Below are 20,356 nucleotides of genomic sequence, written 5' to 3'. Positions count from 1 at the left end.
ACAAAAGTGGTTAAGTGACTTAGGAGCACAAATCCCATAGGAAATCAATGGGACTTGTACTCCCAAGTCACTTACCCACTTGTTGAAAATTCCACCCTGGAACTTTAGGTATAGCTCTAAAGAACCTGGCTCTAAACAGTTAAAATGTGGGAAAGTTTGTTTGGAGGATGGCTGGAATACAGTACAAGTCCTTCAGCACCATTGATGCAAAAAACAGGGGCCACCCAATGAAAAGACTAGGCAGCAGATTTAATACAAACAAGAGGAAGTTCTTTCTCATACAGTGCACAATTAACCTGTGGAACTCATTGTCATGGGGTGTTGTGACGGCCAAAAGTATAACAGGTTCAAAAAGGGAACTAAATGCATTCATGGAGCACAGATCCACCAATGGCTATTAGTCAAGATGGACAGGGATGCAACCCCATGCTCAGGGCAACCCTGACTGCCAGAAGCTAGGAGAGGAAGAAGAGGGGGATCTCTCCAAAATTGCCCTGTTCTGTACGCTCCCTCTGAAGCTCAGGTACTGGCCACAGATGGAGACAGGATATTGGCCTAGATAGACCATTGGTCTGACCCAGTATGACCGTTCTTATGTCCATCACTACAGAGCCAAGTTCATTGGCATTCTCATTTGATTGCATTGTTCGGCAGGACAATTATTTCAGCATTATTAAAGGTGTATCGAAAACATACTTGTTGATGAATCATACCTATTTTAGCATGTGGTTTTCACCAACCATAATGACACATATTGAATATTTGATTGGTCATAACAGCAATTGCAACATTATGATGGATTGGGCAAATAAATGTCACTGCACCTTTTACAGTTTGGGATTTGGTGGCATAGCTAATTGGTACAGTGAGCCCTAGCTCAGTGACTTGTATCCACTGGAACCTGACCTAGGCTAGGATGGTTGGCTGGTCTACCAGGCCAGAGTGAGCCACATCCTAAATTGCCATAAATCAGTGTAGTCCCAATGGTTATAACTGAGGCATGCCAGTTTACACCAGCTGGCTCTATAATGGACAATCGCCTTATATGTATATGTCAGCATGGGTATGCAATATAACATTATTCATTATTTCACGCACAAGACCAGATCCTCAGGTGGTGGGAAGCATCCTAGCTCCATACCAGTACTGGTATACCAGATGAGGATCTTAGCCACAGTAGCTAACAAAAGCCACAAAAGTGCTCTAAAAATCCAACACAAACCTTGTACAGAAAGTTGTAAACGTCTAAGTGACGTAAGAATATGACCCCCAGGATGTAAGATTGGTGGGTCCTTTCTGGGAGTGACAGGTGGCAGAACTCCTTTACTACTGCGTCTAGCTTTGGGTCGATGGAATGGACGTCACACGACTCCAGCCGGAGAATCTGAGAAACGAGCTGTATTTGCAAAAAAAGCAGGAGATTTGTACATTATTAGGTTACTCCAACATGCGTGGTTTAAACTACCACTTCTAAATGCTTCTCCAACATCATCTTCCAATGCTGTAGACTAAGAAACATACTTTCTCCTCCCCATTATTCCTGCATGGAGAACCAAAGCAGAATGGTAGTGCTTTAGCACACTTTGCACAGGCTGAAATGACCCAGCAGTTCAACTTTCCCAGTGATTGACAGAGCTGGGGGGTGGGTAAAAATGAGCTGTTTGAGACTGAATCCAGACAAGATGATGGTGAGGCTCTGAGGCAGGGCTGGGGGAAGAAGTCTTTGGAGCCGAACCATTGAGGACAGCAGGTCCATCCTTGGCTGAGATTCATTGTCTGCAAGGATATTTTGGATCCCAGGGGTAACTCTTGTAATTATTGGTGGTAGCAGTGGCCAGAAATGCCCTTTTCCATCTGCATTGCGACTGTTTCTCTGCAGTGTGGACCTCACCAAAAATACCCATGCATTTGTGACCACTGGACTGGATTACTGCAATGCATGATGCACTAGCTAAATATTTCAGCCATCACCCAATATGTGGCTACCCACCCGCTAGCAGTGTCAGTCAAAGAATATGGCGCTCTTGGTCTCCAGAGGCTGCTCCGGCTTACAAAGTTCTTTCAGTTGCAATTCAGGGTGTCTATTTTGATATATAAAGCACTATAGAGCTTGTGTCCCTTAAACATCATGCATCTCCCTCTGCGTCCCCACAGGAGCAGAGATCTGCTGAGCTGCTTTCACTAATAGCCCCTGGATTTAATTATCTGAGTGCCGAATTTAAAAGGACCTTCAGCTAGAATTACGGTAAACTTACCTGAGTTATGTTTTCTGGGAGAGGCATTTCCATCAGAGCTTTGATACTTGCTGTGGACATTCCTGCTTCATTTCTGAGCTCCTCTTTGAGCTGGTCAACATTTTTAAACACAGCCATTAACATTTCTTTAAAATAAAAAAAACAAAAAATGATAGAATAGTTTTCTCCATACTTACAGAGCTATTATATATCTATGCACAGAGCACCTATGTTAAGACAGCGGAATGGAAACATTTTTGCCCAGACTGAAGATGTTGTGCATGTTGGCTGAGAGGAGCACTACCATGTGTCATGCTCAAACATGTCTGAATTTGGTTGGACCATTTGACAATCTATAAGCCTCTGGCAGACCTAGAGATTGTTGGAGGCCTCTGGCAGACCTGAGGATTGTTGAAGCCAGGCCTTTTGGGTCCTGCACCGAGCACAGTTTGCCTGTACATAAGATTCGGACCTCTGATGGCTTGAGCCAGCAACTCTGATTCAATAGGAGTTTTGTAACTGACTTCAATAGGCCTACGACCTGTCCTAGAAAAGAAGCTAATGGACATAGCACATGCTTACTTTAGTCATCATATAGCTTACATAAGACAATCAGTGAAATTTGCCTTGGAAAGGCCAACAGCAACGAGTAAATTAGTGACCATTCTTATAAACCAACATTTTAAAGTAAACAGGTAAAACTACCTTTCTTTTTTGAAACTGTTGCATTCTCAGTGGTATTCATCATGGAACTCATTATAGCCATATACCGAGGGATATCTTGAAAATAATCAATTTGCGGCACATTTTCTTGAATCCTTAAATTTTAAAAAATGGACAATATTAAAAGAAAATAAAGGGTCCACATTAATAATTTCAGGAAGAAACAGTGGTGTAGAAGAGCTTAGACAAGTCCTTACCAATTAATTTGTGACTGGATTTTGGCGGGATCCCCAATCACTACATCCCGAAGTTCTCGAAGGACCCTGTTGTGATTAACTACATCTGTCACAAGGTGATTGCTTAACTCGGCGCTGCGAAGGAGCTGCTCTTGAAATTGACTTTGTTCACACAGTGCTTCAAAGCTAACAGTAGGGAGCTGACAGATACGCTGCAGTGATTTAAAGCTCTTGTAGTCACAAAGAAGTTTTATCATGCTTCGGAAGCGAGATGTCTTTAAATTAAAAAAAGAGAGAGAGACACACAAGTTAAAGAAAAGGATTATCAATACTGGGCTAAAGGATACCAACATTGCTTTGCTTTTATTCAGGATTCAGCGTTTAAGCCCTTTAGTTCAAAAGGTCTTAAAATGAACTAAAATTAAGAGAGTCCTGTGGCACCTTATAGACTAACAGACGTATTGGAGCATGAGTTTTCATGGGTGAATACCCACTCCGTCGGATGCCCCACGAAAGCTCATGCTCCAATATGTCTGTTAGTCTATAAGGTGCCACAGGACTCTTTGCTGCTTTTACAGATCCAGACTAACATGGCTCCCCCTCTGATATTTAAAATTCACAGTGACCGTTCCCAGCCCTGGAGAGGCAGAAAGGTCCAGGGACCTGGCCTGGAATTCTCAGCTCCTCGCTCTGCTGCTGTGTTATGTGACCTTGAGCAAATTCTCTTCAGGGAGGGCTCTGGCTTTTTTGCCGCCCCAAGCAAAAAAAAATAAAAATCGGGGCGGCCAGAACTGCAAAGCAAAAAAAATAAAAAATACCTGTGGCGCGGCCAGAACGGCAAAGCAGGAAAAAAACCAAAATCTGCAGGGCGGCCAGAGCCGGGGTGCAGGGGGTCTCCCTGCGCTGCAGATGTGCCCCGACTAGCGGGGGGAGGGGCAGGGAGCGGGGGGAGAGAGAAAAGGGGGGCGGCCAGGGCTTCAGCGGGGCGCTCGCTGTGCCGCCTGCCAGGAGGGCTCTGTGCAGCTCCTGTCGGCGGGGAGGGAAGGACGTGGGCTGCCCTGCCAGGCTTGCTGCAGACCTGACACTGGCTGGGGCAGACGGAGAGCGCAGCCTGCTCCCAGCAGGGCGCTCCCCTCCTCCGCGCTGCCACCCCCTACAGGGCGGCTGGATCAGCAAACAACAACCAAAAAAAGCGGCCGTGCCACCCTAGGATTGGCCAGAACGCCGCCCCGTAGAATCTGCCGCCCCAAGCACGAGCTTGCTGGGCTGGTGCCTGGAGCCGGCCCTGCTTCTCTTCATGCCTTTGCTTCCCCTCCCACCCTTTATCTGCCTTGTCTATTTTGATTGTAAAGTCCTTAGGGGAGGGGTTATCTTTACTATGTGTTTGTACAGTGCCCAGCTCACTGGGGCTGTTGTAATTCAAGCAATTAACAACATTACATCACGATGTCCATTGCACCACTTTTGTGATTTTGCACAGTGATGTTTGACTTCTCGCATCTATTTTTAATAAAAGTTAAGCATTGTAAACAATTGCCAGTGTGCCCTCTGTGACCCTTCAATATTATTTAGGTGCTTAAACGTAAATATAGGACATGAACTGCAGGTACCTATGGTGAAAGCCCCACACCTGCTCTGGTTCCTTGGTGCTGTTTTAAAGAGCTAGAGTGGCATCAAGGGGCCCTGGTTGCAGCCATGGAGGACTTCCCTGTTGTAGGCATGGTGGTAGACAGCTACTCTAGCCCTCTCTCCTCTGGGTCTGCAAGTTCTGGGTCAATCTACTCTGCAAAAAAACCCAACCCCCCACCACCCTGTGGCAGCAGGTTTCAGAGCCTGGGTCAACGGCCTCCGGCTCACGTGGCTAGCAGTACAAGGCTAAAAATAGCAGCATAGACATCCCCACTTGGGCTGGAGCTCAGGCTCTGAAACCCCTGTTTCCGCTGTGGTTTGGGGAAAAACTGACTATTTTTATTTTCATGAAAGACATATTAGCACAATAAAAGATGATACACTGGCATTACAAAGCCAACCCTGGCACTAGCTAATTCCTGGGACAGGATCTCCAGCAATGAAAACTCTTATTTATTAATTATGATGACTATGGTGGTTATTATTATTCCAGCTGTGCCGAGGGACCCCAATCAGCATAAGGACTTGCCTGCTAGTACTGTGTAAACATATTTAGAGAGAGTCTCTACCCAGAAGAGCCTCCAATCTAATGAGAGAAGCAATCATAGACAGGAATATGCCAGCAGACTGTCAAAGGTGCATGTCTTGTTAGTTACAGGGAAGATTTTCCAGTGCCAGTTAGAGATGCCAAACTCCCATTGACTTTCAGTGGGACTTAGGTGCAGAACTGTCATTTGTGCCTTTGAAAAATCTCCCCATACATGTTTTTTTCCAATGCACCTGTGGGAGTTAGGAGCACAAGTCTCATGGGAATGGTGCCCCTAACTCCACTAAGCACTTATGAAAGTCTCACAAGTGGCTTGAGCCTTAAAAATAGGGATAAACCTTCGATCCGTTCAACAAAGAAATGAACTGCCAGTCACAAGCCACATAGCACTGATTGCCACTTCCAGAGGGGTAATGAAAACCACTGTAGTTCGGAGTCAGTCCAGGCAGACTCTGAGCACCTCCCTTTTCTCCCAAACACGTATGTGCATTTGCACTGACCATGTGGGAAAGAGTGTTCTCTGCCCCGGGTAACGGCAACCCCAAAGCACAGGCAGCACCAGCAAGATCCAGTCCAGTTCTAGCTCACATGAGGTGTTTTTAAACCTGTTTTCCACGTGCTGGTTTACTGAACGCGCCATTGCACACTAATGTATCAGTGCAGGGTTCCTCCGAGTCAGCATTTTAAGCAGACTTACTTTGAACCGTAGGATCTCTGGAATAGATGCATGTTTCTCATAGGTGTTGTTTTGAGTGAAAGCAGCTTCTTTTAGCTGAGCGTGGTTCAGAAGAAGTGTTATGTTTTCTGCAAGGGAAAATAAGTTACTTTAGATGACACACAAGTTCTTACAGAAACCCTGCACATTGGAAAACTGAACTTCCTCTTCCGCAGGTGCTGAGTGCACGCAGTTCCCATTGAGTTCAAATGGTGCTTAGCACCTCTGCAGTCATGCTCTCAGGCCTGGTTTGTACCCCTATGATCCAGCCTGTGAGCGCCTCACCCCCACTCAGGCCCCTTTATGACATGGCATTAAAGGGCCGGAGTGGTATAAAGGGTCTCCCGGTGCCCCTGTTGCAGCCAGAGTGTTCCCCCAGGATAGGCTTTTCAGGAGACAGCCGTAAAGCTACCTCCCGAGAAGCCCTCACATAGCAGCATTGCCCAGGAGCAGGGCAGGAACCAAGAGTCACAGTTTGGTCCTTGCTTCCTTCTGGCTCTGGGGGAAGTAACAGGCATCAGCCCTATTATTAAAATCCTTAATGAGTATGCCAAGAGTTTTCAGAGAGGACCTTCAAGATGATAACCCCCTGCTCCTGAAACCCACCCCATCAGGGAAACAACACTCACGAAAGCATGCGAGACCTAGTGAGTCGGTAACACCTTGTATGTGAGGCAAATAAGCAACTCTGGTGCTGCTGTAAGTATGTACCAAGCCTGTCCATATGAAACACCATTATACCAACGGAACTTCTCTCTCGGAATAATGGCTGCCACTTTAAAGGAACATAGACGTTGCAGCAAGACACAGCAGAGGAGGAAATACAAGATTCATTTTACTAAGGACTCACTATTTAGGAGTCAGCAGCATACAGTTTACTAGCCATGCAACCACGAAGGGAAGTGTTCCGTGTTTTTATGGTTACTGGAGTGGACAAATTACACTGATAATGTGACGCATCTAAACACCAAGAAAATAAAAATACACGAGACAAATCGAAAGGGGCCTCATTTTCAGAGGTTCTGAGCTCTCACAGGCCTGGTCTACACTACGTGTTTATACCAAATTTAGCAGTGTTAAACCGAATTAACCCTGCACCCATCCACACAACGAAGCCCTTTATTTCAATCTAAAGGGCTCTTAATACCGATATCTGTACTCCTCCCCGACGAGGGGAGTAGCGCTGAAATCGGTATTGACATGTCGGATTAGGGTTAGTATGGCCACAATTCGACGGTATTGGCCTCCGGGCGCTATCCCACAGTGCACCATTGTGACTGCTCTGGACAGCAATCTGAACTCGGATGCACTGGCCAGGTAGACAGGAAAAGCCCCGCGAACTTTTGAATTTCATTTCCTGTTTGCCCAGCGTGGAGCGCTGATCAGCATGGACTGTAAGGGAGATACTGGATCTGTACTGGAAGACCAAGGGCAAGAGGAAGACCAAGGACAGGGTAGGCCCACTGCTCAGTGAGGAGGGAGACACAGTAATAGGAAACTTGGAAATAGCAGAGATGCTTAATGACGTCTTTGTTTCAGTCTCCACTGAGAAGTCTGAAGGAATGCCTAACATAGTGAATGCTTAAGGGGAGGGGGTAGGTTTAGAAGATAAAATAAAAAAAGAACAAGTTAAAAATTACTTAGAAAAGTTAGATGCCTGCAAGTCACCGGGGCCTGATGAAATGCATCCTAGAATGCTCAAGGAGCTAATAGAGGAGGTATGTGAGCCTCTTGCTATTATCTTTGGAAAATCATGGGAGACGGGAGAGATTCCAGAAGACTGGAAAAGGGCAAATATAGTGTCCATCTATAAAAAGGGAAATAAAAACAACCCAGGAAACTACAGACCAGTTAGTTTAACTTCTGTGCCAGGGAAGATAATGGAGCAAGTAATTAAGGAAATCATCTGCAAACACTTGGAAGGTGGTAAGGTGATAGGGAATAGCCAGCATGGATTTGTAAAGAACAAATCCTGTCAAACCAAACTGATAGCTTTCTTTGATAGGATAACGAGTCTTGTGGATAAGGGAGAAGTGGTGGATGTGGTATACCTAGACTTTAGTAAGGCATTTGATACAGTCTCGCATGATATTCTTATCGATAAACTAGGCAAATACAATTTAGACGGGGCTACTATAAGGTGGGTGCATAACTGGCTGGATAACCGTACTCAGAGTGTAGTTATTAATGGTTCCCAATCCTGCTGGAAAGGTATAACAAGTGGGGTTCCACAGGGGTCTGTTTTGGGACCGGTTCTGTTCAATATCTTCATCAACGACTTAGACGTTGGCATAGAAAGTACGCTTATTAAGTTTGCAGATGATACCAAACTGGGAGGGATTGCAACTGCTTTGGAGGACAGGGTCATAATTCAAAATGATCTGGACAAATTGGAGAAATGGTCTGAGGTAAACCAGATGAAGTTTAATAAAGACAAATGCAAAGTGCTCCACTTAGGAAGGAACAATCAGTTTCACACATACAGAATGGGAAGAGACTGTCTAGGAAGGAGTACGGCAGAAAGGGATCTAGGGGTTATAGTGGACCACAAGCTAAATATGAGTCAACAGTGTGATGCTGTTGCAAAAAAAGCAAATGTGATTCTGGGATGCATTAACAGGTGTGTTGTGAGCAAGACATGAGAAGTCATTCTTCCGCTCTACTCTGCACTGGTTAGGCCTCAACTGGAGTATTGTGTCCAGTTCTGGGCACCGCATTTCAAGAAAGATGTGGAGAAATTGGAGAGGGTCCAGAGAAGAGCAACAAGAATGATTAAAGGTCTTGAAAACATGACCTACGAAGGAAGGCTGAAAGAATTGGGTTTGTTTAGTTTGGAAAAGAGAAGACTGAGAGGGGACATGATAGCAGTTTTCAGATAACTAAAAGGGTGTCATCAGGAAGAGGGAGAAAACTTGTTCATCTTAGCCTCTAAAGATAGAACAAGAAGCAATGGACTTAAACTGCAGCAAGGGAGATTTAGGTTGGACATTAGGAAAAAGTTCCTAACTGTCAGGGTGGTTAAACAGTGGAATAAATTGCCTAGGGAGGTTGTGGAATCTCCATCTCTGGAGATATTTAAGAGTAGGTTAGATAAATGTCTATCAGAGATGGTCTAGACAGTATTTGGTCCTGACATGAGTGCAGGGGACTGGACTCGATGACCTCTTGAGGTACCTTCCAGTCCTAGAGTCTATGAATCTATGATCGCTTTATGGGGAGACAAATCTGTTCTATCAGAGCTCTGTTCCAAAAGATGAAATGCCAAAGCATTTGAAAAAATCTCCAGGCTATGATAGACAGAGGTCACAGCAGGGACTCAACACAGTGCTGCATGACAAGCGTAACGGAAAGCCAAAGAATCAAATGGACGCTCATGGAGGGAGGGAGTGGGGACGGAGGACTCCAGCTATCCCACAGTCCCCGCAGTCTCTGAAAAGCATTTGCATCCTTGGCTGAGCTCCCAATGTCTGAAGGGTCAAAAACACTGTGTGGGTGGTTCAGAATAATAGGTAATAATTGGAGATATACCAATCTCCTAAAACTGGAAGGGACCTTGAAAGGTCATTGAGTCCAGCCCCCTGCCTTCACTAGCAGGACCAATTTTTGCCCTGATCCCTAAGTGGCCCCCTCAAGGATTGAACTCACAACCCTGGGTTTAGCAGGCCAATGCTCAAACCACTGAGCTATCCTTCCCCCTTTTATAATAATTGGAGATATACTCATTTGGAGTATTGTGTGCAGTTTTGGTCTCCCATGTTTAAGAAGGATGAATTCAAACTGGAACGAGTACAAAGAAGGGCCACTAGAATGATCCGAGGAATGGAAGGCCTGTCGTTTGAAAGGAGACTTGAGGAGCTCGGTTTGTTTTCCTTAACCAAAAGAAGGATAAGAGGAGATATGATTGCACTCTTTAACTATATCAGAGGGATAAATACCAGGGAAGGAGAGGAATTATTTCAGCTCAGTGCTAATGTGAACACGAGGACAAACGGATATAAATTGTCAGTTAGGAAATTTAGGCTTGAAATTAGACGAAGGTTTCTAACCATCAGAGTGCAATTCTGGAACAGCCTACCGAGGGAAACAGTGGGGGTGAAGGACCTCCATGACTTTAAGATTAAGCTGGATAAGTTTATGGAGGGGATGGTATGATAGGATAACGGGCTTAGTCAATAGGTCAATAACGTGCCACACTGGTAATTAGTATAAAGGGTCAATGTTGGGATACTGTTAGCCTTTTCCAGAGGGTCTGGCTGGAGAGTCTTGCCCGCATGCTCGGGGTTCAGCTGATCGCCATATTTGGGGTCGGGAAGGAATTTTCCTCCAGGGTAGATTGGCAGTGACCCTGGAGGTTTTTCACCTTCCTCCGAAGCATGGGGCAGGGGTCGCTTGCTGGTGGATTATCTGCTACTTGAAGTCTTTAAATAATTATTTGGAGCATTCAACAGCAGAGTCAAGGGAGAGAATTAGTTCAGGAGTGGGTGGATCGGCTTATGTGGCCTGCATCTTGCAGGAGGTCAGACTAGATGATCATAATGGTCCCTTCTGATCTTGAATTCTATGATTCTATGATTCCCTTCTTTAAGCTTTGTCTCCTGGAGAGGCAAACGGTGCAATAGGCTTGGTAACCATCCTCATCATAGCAGCTGGACGCTGAGCTCCTCTCCCCCCCCCACCCTTTAATGAGTAATGGAGATTCTGTCCTGCCTGGACTATCATAGCAGCTGGAGGCTGCCTCCCCCTCACTTTATCTCACTAAAAAGTCAGTGTTTCTTATTCCTGCATTCTTTATTACTTCATCACACAAATGGGAGGACACTGCCACTGTAGCCCAGGAGGGGTGTGGGAGGAGGGAAGCAACAGGTGGGGTTGTTGCAGGGGCACCCCCTAGAATGGCATGCAGCTCATCATTTCTGTGGGATATCTGGGGCTCTGACCCGGAGCAGCTGTGCTCTCTGGTTCTCTAGTAGACTTGCCCCATATTCTAGGTAGGACTGACTCTATTTTTAGACAAATCATAAAGAAGGGAATGACCTGAGGAGTCATTCCCATTTTTGTCCATGCGCCCCGGCCCTCAGTGAGGTCAGCCAGGAGCACCCATGACAGCAGCAGATGATACAAAAGGACTGGTAACCGTCATCGCCAATTTCCAAAGCAGCAGACGGTACAAAAGGACTGATAACTGTCATCGCCAATTTCCAGAGCAACAGACGGTGCAATAGGGCTGGTAACCATCTCTGCTACCTTGCAAAGGCAAATGAATGCTGCTGTGTAGCACTGCCATACCATGTCTGTCAGCAGCATCCAGTACACATACAGTGACAGTGACAAAAGGCTAAACGGGATCCATGGTTGCCATGCTATGGCATCTGCCAGGGCAATGCAGGGGAAAAGGACACTAAATGATTGTCTGCCGTTGCTTTCATGGAGGAAGGATTGAGTGATGACATTTACCCAGAATCACCCGCGACACTGTTTTTGCATTGGGATCTCAACCCAGAATTCCAATGGGCGGGGGAGACTGCAGGAACTATGGGATAGCTACGGGATAGCTACCCACAGTGCAACGCTCCGGAAATTGATGCTAGCCTCGGTACATGGACGCACACCGCCGAATTAATGTGCTTAGTGTGGCCGCATGCACTCAACTTTATACAATCTGTTTTACAAAACCGGTTTATGTAAAATCGGAATAATCCCGTAGTGTAGACATACCCACAGCTCCAATGGACTTTCAAGGACACTGAAAACACACAGCACCATTTCTCCATGTCATTACATGTAGCATTTTAAAAAGATAGGCTTAAGACATTACCAGATAATTCCCACAGAGTTAATGAAATAATTATTACCTGTCAACTCATTGTCTTGACTTCCACTCACATTCATTAAACAGATCAAGTAAGGTTTGTAAATGTTATCGGCTGACACCTGTAAGATGGCGTTTTCCAATTCTAAAAGCAGAAACCTGGAAAATAAGACTGGAATAAGTCCTTTTCTGCTTAAAAGAAACAAGGAGCATTAGTGAGTAACCTGTCAGCAGCATTAGGGCTAGATTCTCAGATGGTATAAATCAGCATCACTTCATGGAAGTCAATTGATTTCCATCATCTGAGGATCTAGTCTGTGATATTTAAACATTGAAGATGCTCCTGATTTTTATTGCATTAATCTCTTTTGCTATTATCTCACACACAATAGGAAAAGTCCTCTGTGGAAATTCACCCTGAGACAATGAGCAAAAGAAAATGTATATTAAATGGTCACTCATTTGAATGAAAGTGGCTGATCTTAAAGACACAGTGAGGAAAACTGAGAAGCAGGTGGAAGTCATTTAACTAGAGGGAAGAGGCTAAAGAGCTTAGTTTTCCTAGGGTGAGATTTTTCAGAAGCATTTAGCATTGTCCTCCCTCCACAGCCAATGGTTAAAACTCCACAGCCAATGACTTCAATGGGAAGAGAGATAGATCAACTCTGAGCACTTTTGAAAATCTCTCCCAGTGTTTGTATGGTTTAGTGACTATGAAATCTTCCTTACCCGTCTTCTCAATGTCTGTGTGGTTTGGACCCATAAATAAGGGTGGTAGGTCTGAGACACAGAATCAGAGAAATGGAGGGTTGGAAGGAACCTCTAGAGGCCATCTAATCCAGCCCCCTGCACTGAGGAACGGTCAAATAACCTTTGACCAACCCCACAGGTGTTTGTCCAACCTGTTCTTAAAAACCACCAATGACAGGGATTCTACAAGCGCCCTTAGAAGCCTATTCCAGAGCTTAACTACCCTTATAGTTGGAACATTTTTCTTAATATCTGACTTAAATATCCCCTGCTGCAGATTTAGCTGATTATTTCATGTTGTACCTTCAGTGGAAATGAAGAAAAATAGATCATCATCCTCTTTATAACAGCCCTTAACATACTTGAAGACTGTTACCAAGTCCTCCTCTCGGTCTTCTTTTTTCAACACTAAACTTGCCCATTTTTTTAAACCTTTCCTTATAGGTCAGGGTTTCTAAACCTTTTCTCATTTTTGTAGATTTCCACTGGATTCTCTCCAATTTCTCCACATCCGCCACCCCAAAATGGACACTTTTCTGCAGTTGAGGCCTCACCAGTACCCAGTAGAGAGGGACAGTTACCTCACATTTCTAGAATACGACACTCCTGTTAATACACCCAGAATGATGGTAGCCTTTTTTGAAACTGTATCACATTGCTGGCTCATATTCAATTATTTACCTACTGTAATCCCCACATCCTTTCCAGCAGCACTACTGCCTAGCCAGTTATTCCCCATTTTGTTTTTGTGCATTGGATTTTTCCTTCTTAACTGCAGTACTTTGCACTTGTTTTTATTGAATTCCATCTTGTTGTTTCCAGACAAATTCTCCAATTTGTCAAGGTTGTATTGAATTCTAATCCTCACCTTCAAAGCACTAACAATCCCTCCAAACCTGTGGTCATCCACAAGTTGTATAAGCAGACTTTCAGTTCCATTATCCAAGTCATAAATGAAAATATTGAATAGTACTAGACCAAGAACAGCCCCCTGATGGACTCCGCTAGACACATTCCTCAAGTCTGACAGCGAACCATTGATAATTTCTCTTTGTGTCCAGTCTTTCTGACAATTGTGCACCCACCTTGTAGCAATTTAATCTAGACTACGCTTCCCTAGTTTTCTCATGAGAATGTCATGTGGAACTGTGACAAAAAGATATATTGTGTTTACTATCCACCAGGGGCAAAGAAGCAAATTAGGTTGGTTTGGCATGATTTGTTCTTGCAAATCTCTGTAGGCTATTATTTATAACCCTATTATACTCTTTGGGTTTACAGACAGTTTAATACAATTTGTTCCAGTATCTTTCCAGGTATCAAAGTTAGACTGAGTGGTCTATAATTCCCCAGGTCCTCTTTGGTCCCGTTTTTAAAGATAGGTGTTACATTTATCCTTCTCCAGTCCCCTGGGACCCCATCTGTCCTCCAGGAGTTCTCAAAGATAATTACTAATCATTCTGACACTGCTTCAGCTACTTTATTAGCTTCAGCCAACGTGAATACACCTAAATTATCTAAATATTATTTAACTGGTTCTTCCCCTATTTTGGCTTGCATTCCTTCCCCCTTGTTAATATTAACTGTGTTGAGTATCTGGTCACAACTTACCTCTTTATGAAAACTGAAGCAAAACAGGCCCATTAAACACAACAGCCTTCTTGATGTCATCCATTATTAGCTATCCTTCCCTACAAAGTAGGAGACCTACATTTTTCTTCCTATGTCTCTTGCTCCTAATGTATTCATAGAACCTTTTCTTATTGTATCTCATGTCCCTAGCTAGGTGTAGCCCATGTAACTACAGTGTAATGTTGCTCCTTTAATATACAAGTAAAATAAACTGGAAGCCAGAAGTCATTGTAGATTCTACAAGAAACTGAGAGTTAGTTATGAAATTGGAAATAAATGAACTTACTGTGCAACCAAACTGTTAGGAGACAGGGTTTGTTCTCCTTCATTCCAAGTCAGGATCTTATTGAAAAGAGTTTCTGCCATAACACTGAAAGGATGAGCAACATTGTCCAATACAGTATCAAAGTCAGCTCTGGCAGGGCCAGACTCTGGATTGAGGTCCATTTTCAATAAGATTGGTAGATCAGAAGAGTTCAGTTTCTTAGGACCATAATGATCAGCTTCTATTATTCCTGAAACTAATTCACGGTCAGCCAGATCCCTCTTCATCACTTCCAGCAGCTTCACATATCCTGCCGCTTCGGTCAGGTTCCATTTGGTGCTTAGCAAGTTGTCAACTGCTCCCCAGACTCTGGAGAAATTATTCTCTTCAGAAAGGCGGGAGGCACTTTGCACCATCAGTAGCAGTTCATACACTCTGGAGTTCCGCAGGACATCAGCCTGCACGTCACTGAAGAGAATGAACAAGTTCTTCCAATCCACTGAGCTGCTAGAGAAATTTTGTGAATTCATGGCCATCTCATTCAAAATAAAAACAATCAAACTGCTTAAAGGATGAGAATTAAATACTCTCTCCATACTCTGAAAAGCTGGTGGTAGGCATGTTGTATTACTCTGGGGCAGCTCCTTAGAGACGGCTGTCAGGGTTTGATACTTTCCTTCTATCCAAGGATTCTTAAAGTGAGAGACAGTATTTAAGTTTGAAAGAAAACTAGAAGAAAACTGTAATGACTGGATGATACACAACAGTGCCCTTGAAAAATATTCACTATTGTTCTTGAAGATGCTAGCAAATTCCGGAGTCTGCTCTAGGTTTTTTATTGCAAGCTGAAACAATTCAGTAAATGTTTGATTTTCCAGTGTTCTGGTCTGAATGTCCATGGAAGCAAACAGGAATTTGCAATGGCTTCCTGGTAAGGACTCACTTAGAGTGGCATTTTTAAACAGCATCTGAAGTGTTATGTAAAAAATGTCATGGACAGAGCAGTTCTGTGGCTTTTCTTTGTCATTGTTACCTTCCTTCACGAAGGGACTCAAGGCTAAATGCAAGAGATCCAACACTTTTGCTTCTAATGAAGTACTGTGCTGTAAGGAAGTCTTGTTAAATTCCTTCTGAAGTAGCAGGTGTGAGAAATTATAGACAGCATCAATTTTTTCTTTATTGGATGCTTCGCTCAATCTGGCATCAGAAAGGATTTTCATTCCCACCCTCAATATTTCAAGCAATCTCTGGGTGGAGTAATTGTCAAAATTCATCCACCGATTAATAGTTTCCAATTCACTGATATTAAACTTTTGTTGCAAGTCGTTTATAATGAATATACTCCTTTGTACTGCTTGCAAATATTTTGAGACATTGGCTTCTCTGTCGTCTTCTCCACCATACTCTTGGGATGCAAGTTTTATCAACTGCTCCAATTCGTTACTAAAAAGAAGACCTGAGCCATTTTTCACTGTATGTAAATGTTTTTGCAATGCATCTAAAAGTGACTTGTAGGCAATCACACCGGTGCTGCTCCATTTCATGGACTGCAGTATTTCAGCAATGTGCCAGTAGCTGTTGAGATCATTCCACTGAGCTCCATCAGTGGAATTTTGAATACGCTGCATTAGTTTAGGCAGGGAAGAGATCAATAGATAATGCTGAGTTATGTTCACCTTTGCCATGGTAGCAAGGAGCTTTTGGAGGGATAAAAACTCTTTATTTAAAATGAGTTTATACCAAATTACTCTAGTTAAGTTAAAAAAACGTTGTGTTTCCTCTGAATAGGAATTAGTATAAAAAAGTCTTTCAGTGGGGATCTCATTTGGTGGGGCAAATCTTTTAAATATCCTCTCCAAGTCAGGTTTGTTGTTTGTGGCAGATGTTGAGTTGAGGAAGAGTTTTAACAAATTAAATATACCTTCCAAATCTGAGGGTTTCATTCCCAGGCTAGAGTTATGAAGGAACTGATCTGCTTTTGCTTTTCTGGGCACTAATCCAATGTCAACAACATTGAGAGTTTTTTTCAACATTTCCAATAGTTTCACACTGGAATCCACTTCTGTCAGGTTCCATTTGGTAATCATCAGATTGCCAATGCTCTTCCAGACTCTTGAGAAATGTCTCAATTCAGGCTGGTTGGAGGCATTTTGGACCATCTGTACCAATTCATATATACTGGCATTCCACTGGGGAACAGTTGGCAGTAGATTGGCAGTAGACAAAGGCCACCTATTCCAGTCCAATGAACTGCCAGAGAAATTTTGTGACTTCAAGTCTGTTTCATTCAAAATAATAGGAATCAAAATGTTTAAAGGATAAGATTTAAATACACTATCCATATTCTGAAAGACTGGTATTGGGCACATTGCATTACTCTGGAGAAGATCCTTAGAGATGGCTGTCAGAGTTTGATACTTTTCTTCTATCCAAAGATTCTTAAAGTTAGAGACAGCATTTAAGTTTGAAAGAAAACTAGAAGAAAATTGTAATGACTGGATGATACACGACAGCTCCCTTGAAGAATATTCACTATTGTTCTTGAAGATGCTAGCAAATTCCGGAGTCTGCTCTAGGTTTCTTATTGCAAGCTGAAACAATTCAGTAAATGTTTGATTTTCCATTGTTCTGGTCTGAATGTCCATGGAAGTAAACAGGAATTTGCAATGGCTTCCTGGTAAGGACTCACTTAGTGTGATATTTTTAAGCAACATCTGAAGAATTATGTGAAGAATGTCTTGGACGGAGCAATTCTGTGGCTTTTCATTACGATTGTTATTTTCCATGAGGAAGGGACTCAAGACTAAATGCAAGAGATCCAACACTTTTGTTTCCAGTGAAGTATTGTGCTGTAAGAAAGTCTTGTTAAACTCTTTTTGAAGTAGCAGATGCGAGAAATTATAGACAGCATCAATTTTTTCTTTGTCGGATGCTTCGCCCAATCTGTTGTCATAAAGGATTTTCCTTCCTACCCTCAATATTTCCAACAATCTACCAGTGTTTTTATTGTCAAAATTAAAGACTAGATCAATAGTTTCTAATGTATTAATATTAATTTTTTTCTGCAACTCTTTTAATATGTCCAGGGTTTTTTGTATGGCTTCTATGGTCATTGAGATATTGGCCATTCTGGAGGCTTCTCCACCATACTCTCGTAACATGCAGGTAGCAAATTCCATCAGTTGTTCCAATTCTTTATTGAAAAGAACATCTGAACCATTATTCAATGTGTATAAACAGTTGTGCAATATATCTAAAAACTGCTGATATGCAATGATGTCAGTGTTGTTCCATTTTGCAGACCTTAGTTTTTCAACAGTACGCCAATTGGCATTCAGCTCCTTCCACAGATCTTCATCAGTGGAATTTTGGATTGTCTCCATAAGTTCAAACACGTTTCTCAATAGATAGTACTGACTCATCATATTCACATGCATCACACGAGCAAGGATTTTCTGGAAATTAAAGAGCTCCTTTTGAAAGACTTCATTGATATTAGGTTTAAGAAGAGAATCTGAAAACAAAGATGGGATTTCTTGCATTGCATAGAGATAGTTTTTAACGTCTGCAAGGAATGATGAAATCCTATGAGATATCTTCATTTTGATAATATCCCATGTCTTCACTGTATTAAAATTAGTCTTATTTAAAAATGCTAGATCCCAAATCACTGTAGCTAATTTAAAAGCACTTTGAATTTCTTTCCAGTGGGCTGCTGTATTGAAAATAGAAGTCCCATTAAAGTCATTCTGAAGTAGAGGAGATGTGAAGTTATAGACTTCATCAATTGTTTCTTTACTTAATGGTTTCCTTAATTTATAGTCATAAAGAATATTCATTCCCAACTTCAGAATTTCATACAGTCGCTGAATGGTTTCATTCCCAATAGATTCTGTGAATGGATTTAAGTTTTCTGATTTGTTTCTATTCAAATATTGTTGGAAGCCCTTTAGAAGATATAGGGACTTTTGTACGGTTTCTAAATCCTTTGAGAAAATAGCTCTTCTGAAGTCTTCTCCATCAAACTCTGGTAATTTGATTTTTCTAAAAAGAAAGAAAAGTGTTATAGAAAATATGAAATTAGTTTAAGTGAAAACATAAAAGCAGTTTGGAGAAAAGAGCACAAATTTTAATGATATTTTTGTCATTGTCCGTGGTTCTGTAAGTCCTTTTTTACCTCCAAACTTCTTCCATCTGAGATACCGAGCTTCGGTTGTCTTTCCAGTTAATGGAAAGATTGCAAATATCAGCCACTGTTGAACTGTTATTTTTGCCTACAGTGGAAGCATAAAGAAGATGCATATGTTAGTTTGGAAACTGAACTGAAAATTATGGTTATATTTTCAAATTTGGATGTCTAAGGTTAGGCACCTAAATCTATATTTAGGCAGCTAAATAAGTGACCTGGTTTCCCCATCTATGTTTTCCCCATCTGAGGAACACCTTGGAATCATGAACATCTGGGCTGCTAGCAGAGGTACTCCATTAGCACTACCAGCATCTTGCTGCCAGTAACACAACTTGATGTTGCCTGCTTCTTCAGTTTTCTGTGCTCATCTTCAAGGCCCTTCACAATTCCCTCAATTATCTGTTCTTATCTCTGTTTGGAACCCCCCTCCATATCCTCTGCTCTGCAAACATTGCCACCTCGAACCTCTTCCACTGTCTGTTTCTCCCACCAGTTGACTTCATGCTTTTTTCCAGACCACACCTTAGGCATGGAATTCCACCCTTTACTAATCCCACAACCTCCTTATCAATGTCAATGTCTACCATCCATGAATCATACTGAACAAGACAACAGAAAACTGATTATGACTAGGTAAAGGAACACACGGAGAATAGCCTATTTTGTATATGTATATATAAAATATGCTTTATCTCTCTCCTGACCCCTCATGTATACCCTACAAGTTTCAAAGGCTATGCCTTCACTGCCAATAAGTGTGTTTTTACAGCAAGACAACTACCTTGAGATAGCTATCTCACTGTAAAGTCCAACTGGAGACACGGCACTGCTGTTTTCACCTCTACTTACCTCTTTTCACCTCTGGCTTGCATCCGAAGAAGTGGGTGTTCACCCACGAAAGCTCATGATGCAAAACGTCTGTTAGTCTATAAGGTGCCACAGGATTCTTTGCTGCTTCTACAGAACCAGACTAACACGGCTACCCCTCTGATACTTGACACCTCTACTTAGTTACCTGAGTTCAATACCACACTCTCCACCTGGGGTTGACCGTGCCTAGTTACACTGAGGTAAAAACTATGACACTTTGCCTCCATTAAGATATTACACTAAGAAAGCTACTTCATGTTAATTATCATGCTGTAAAAACATATCTTTTTTGGTAGCAGCAGATTAATTGAGGAAGAGTTTTAAGTTTCCATTGGTGATGAGACATTTTATTTATTTATTTAGATTTGTTAAAAGTTGAAGGGACAATTCATTATTCCAAGCCCGGAATGGCGTAGGACTGGTCTGGTTGCCTACAAGCTCACAGTATGTTTCTCCTTGGTGCTGCAGTTTTTCAACAAAGATACAGCTAGTTTGAAGGCTCTTACCTTGTTCTGAACAGTTCAGGGAATACAAAAGACGCAAAACCCTGTTGTGGATAGTTTTGATTCCATCATTACTCATGACTGGAGGAGAAACCTGTTGAGATGCCATCTGAACACTAAGGGGAAAAAACAATGAAAACAAATTGTGGCTCAAGGATTACCGGGAGAAACAAAAGAGCATGGGAAATAGATGGAGTGCAGCATACCATTCTTAAAATACATGGCAAAAAAGATGCTGCCCTTATGTTTAATTATGTGTTGGATCATGCACAAAATGCTAACAAAGGGCTTTGAAGGAAAGCCATAGCAGTATA

At 42.6% G+C, this 20,356-nt stretch overlaps 1 protein-coding gene across 2 annotated transcripts in view; it reads right to left on the bottom strand.

Moving 5' to 3' along the window:
- Nucleotides 1–20,356, bottom strand: part of ABCA12 (ATP binding cassette subfamily A member 12) — a 134,790-nt gene that overhangs the window by 82,126 nt on the left and 32,308 nt on the right. Inside the window, exons 8-16 of one of the 2 annotated variants that reach the window (XM_039495525.1) lie at nucleotides 20,046–20,158; nucleotides 18,658–18,754; nucleotides 14,502–18,524; nucleotides 11,877–11,992; nucleotides 6,007–6,113; nucleotides 3,155–3,408; nucleotides 2,940–3,052; nucleotides 2,256–2,380; nucleotides 1,223–1,396 (exon numbers count right to left, since the gene is read on the bottom strand). In XM_039495525.1, coding sequence (XP_039351459.1) covers nucleotides 1,223–1,396; nucleotides 2,256–2,380; nucleotides 2,940–3,052; nucleotides 3,155–3,408; nucleotides 6,007–6,113; nucleotides 11,877–11,992; nucleotides 14,502–18,524; nucleotides 18,658–18,754; nucleotides 20,046–20,158 — 5,122 coding nt within the window. Of the gene's footprint in view, nucleotides 1–1,222; nucleotides 1,397–2,255; nucleotides 2,381–2,939; nucleotides 3,053–3,154; nucleotides 3,409–6,006; nucleotides 6,114–6,668; nucleotides 6,706–11,876; nucleotides 11,993–14,501; nucleotides 18,525–18,657; nucleotides 18,755–20,045; nucleotides 20,159–20,356 lie in introns of those variants that run through there. The other variant, XM_039495526.1, reaches the window with a different exon arrangement.

Source organism: Mauremys reevesii, linkage group 11 (genome assembly GCF_016161935.1).
Source record: "Mauremys reevesii isolate NIE-2019 linkage group 11, ASM1616193v1, whole genome shotgun sequence".
Lineage (NCBI taxonomy): Eukaryota > Metazoa > Chordata > Testudines > Geoemydidae > Mauremys > Mauremys reevesii.
Note: the sequence above shows the minus strand (reverse complement) of the source record. Positions and strands in the feature narration are given on the sequence as shown.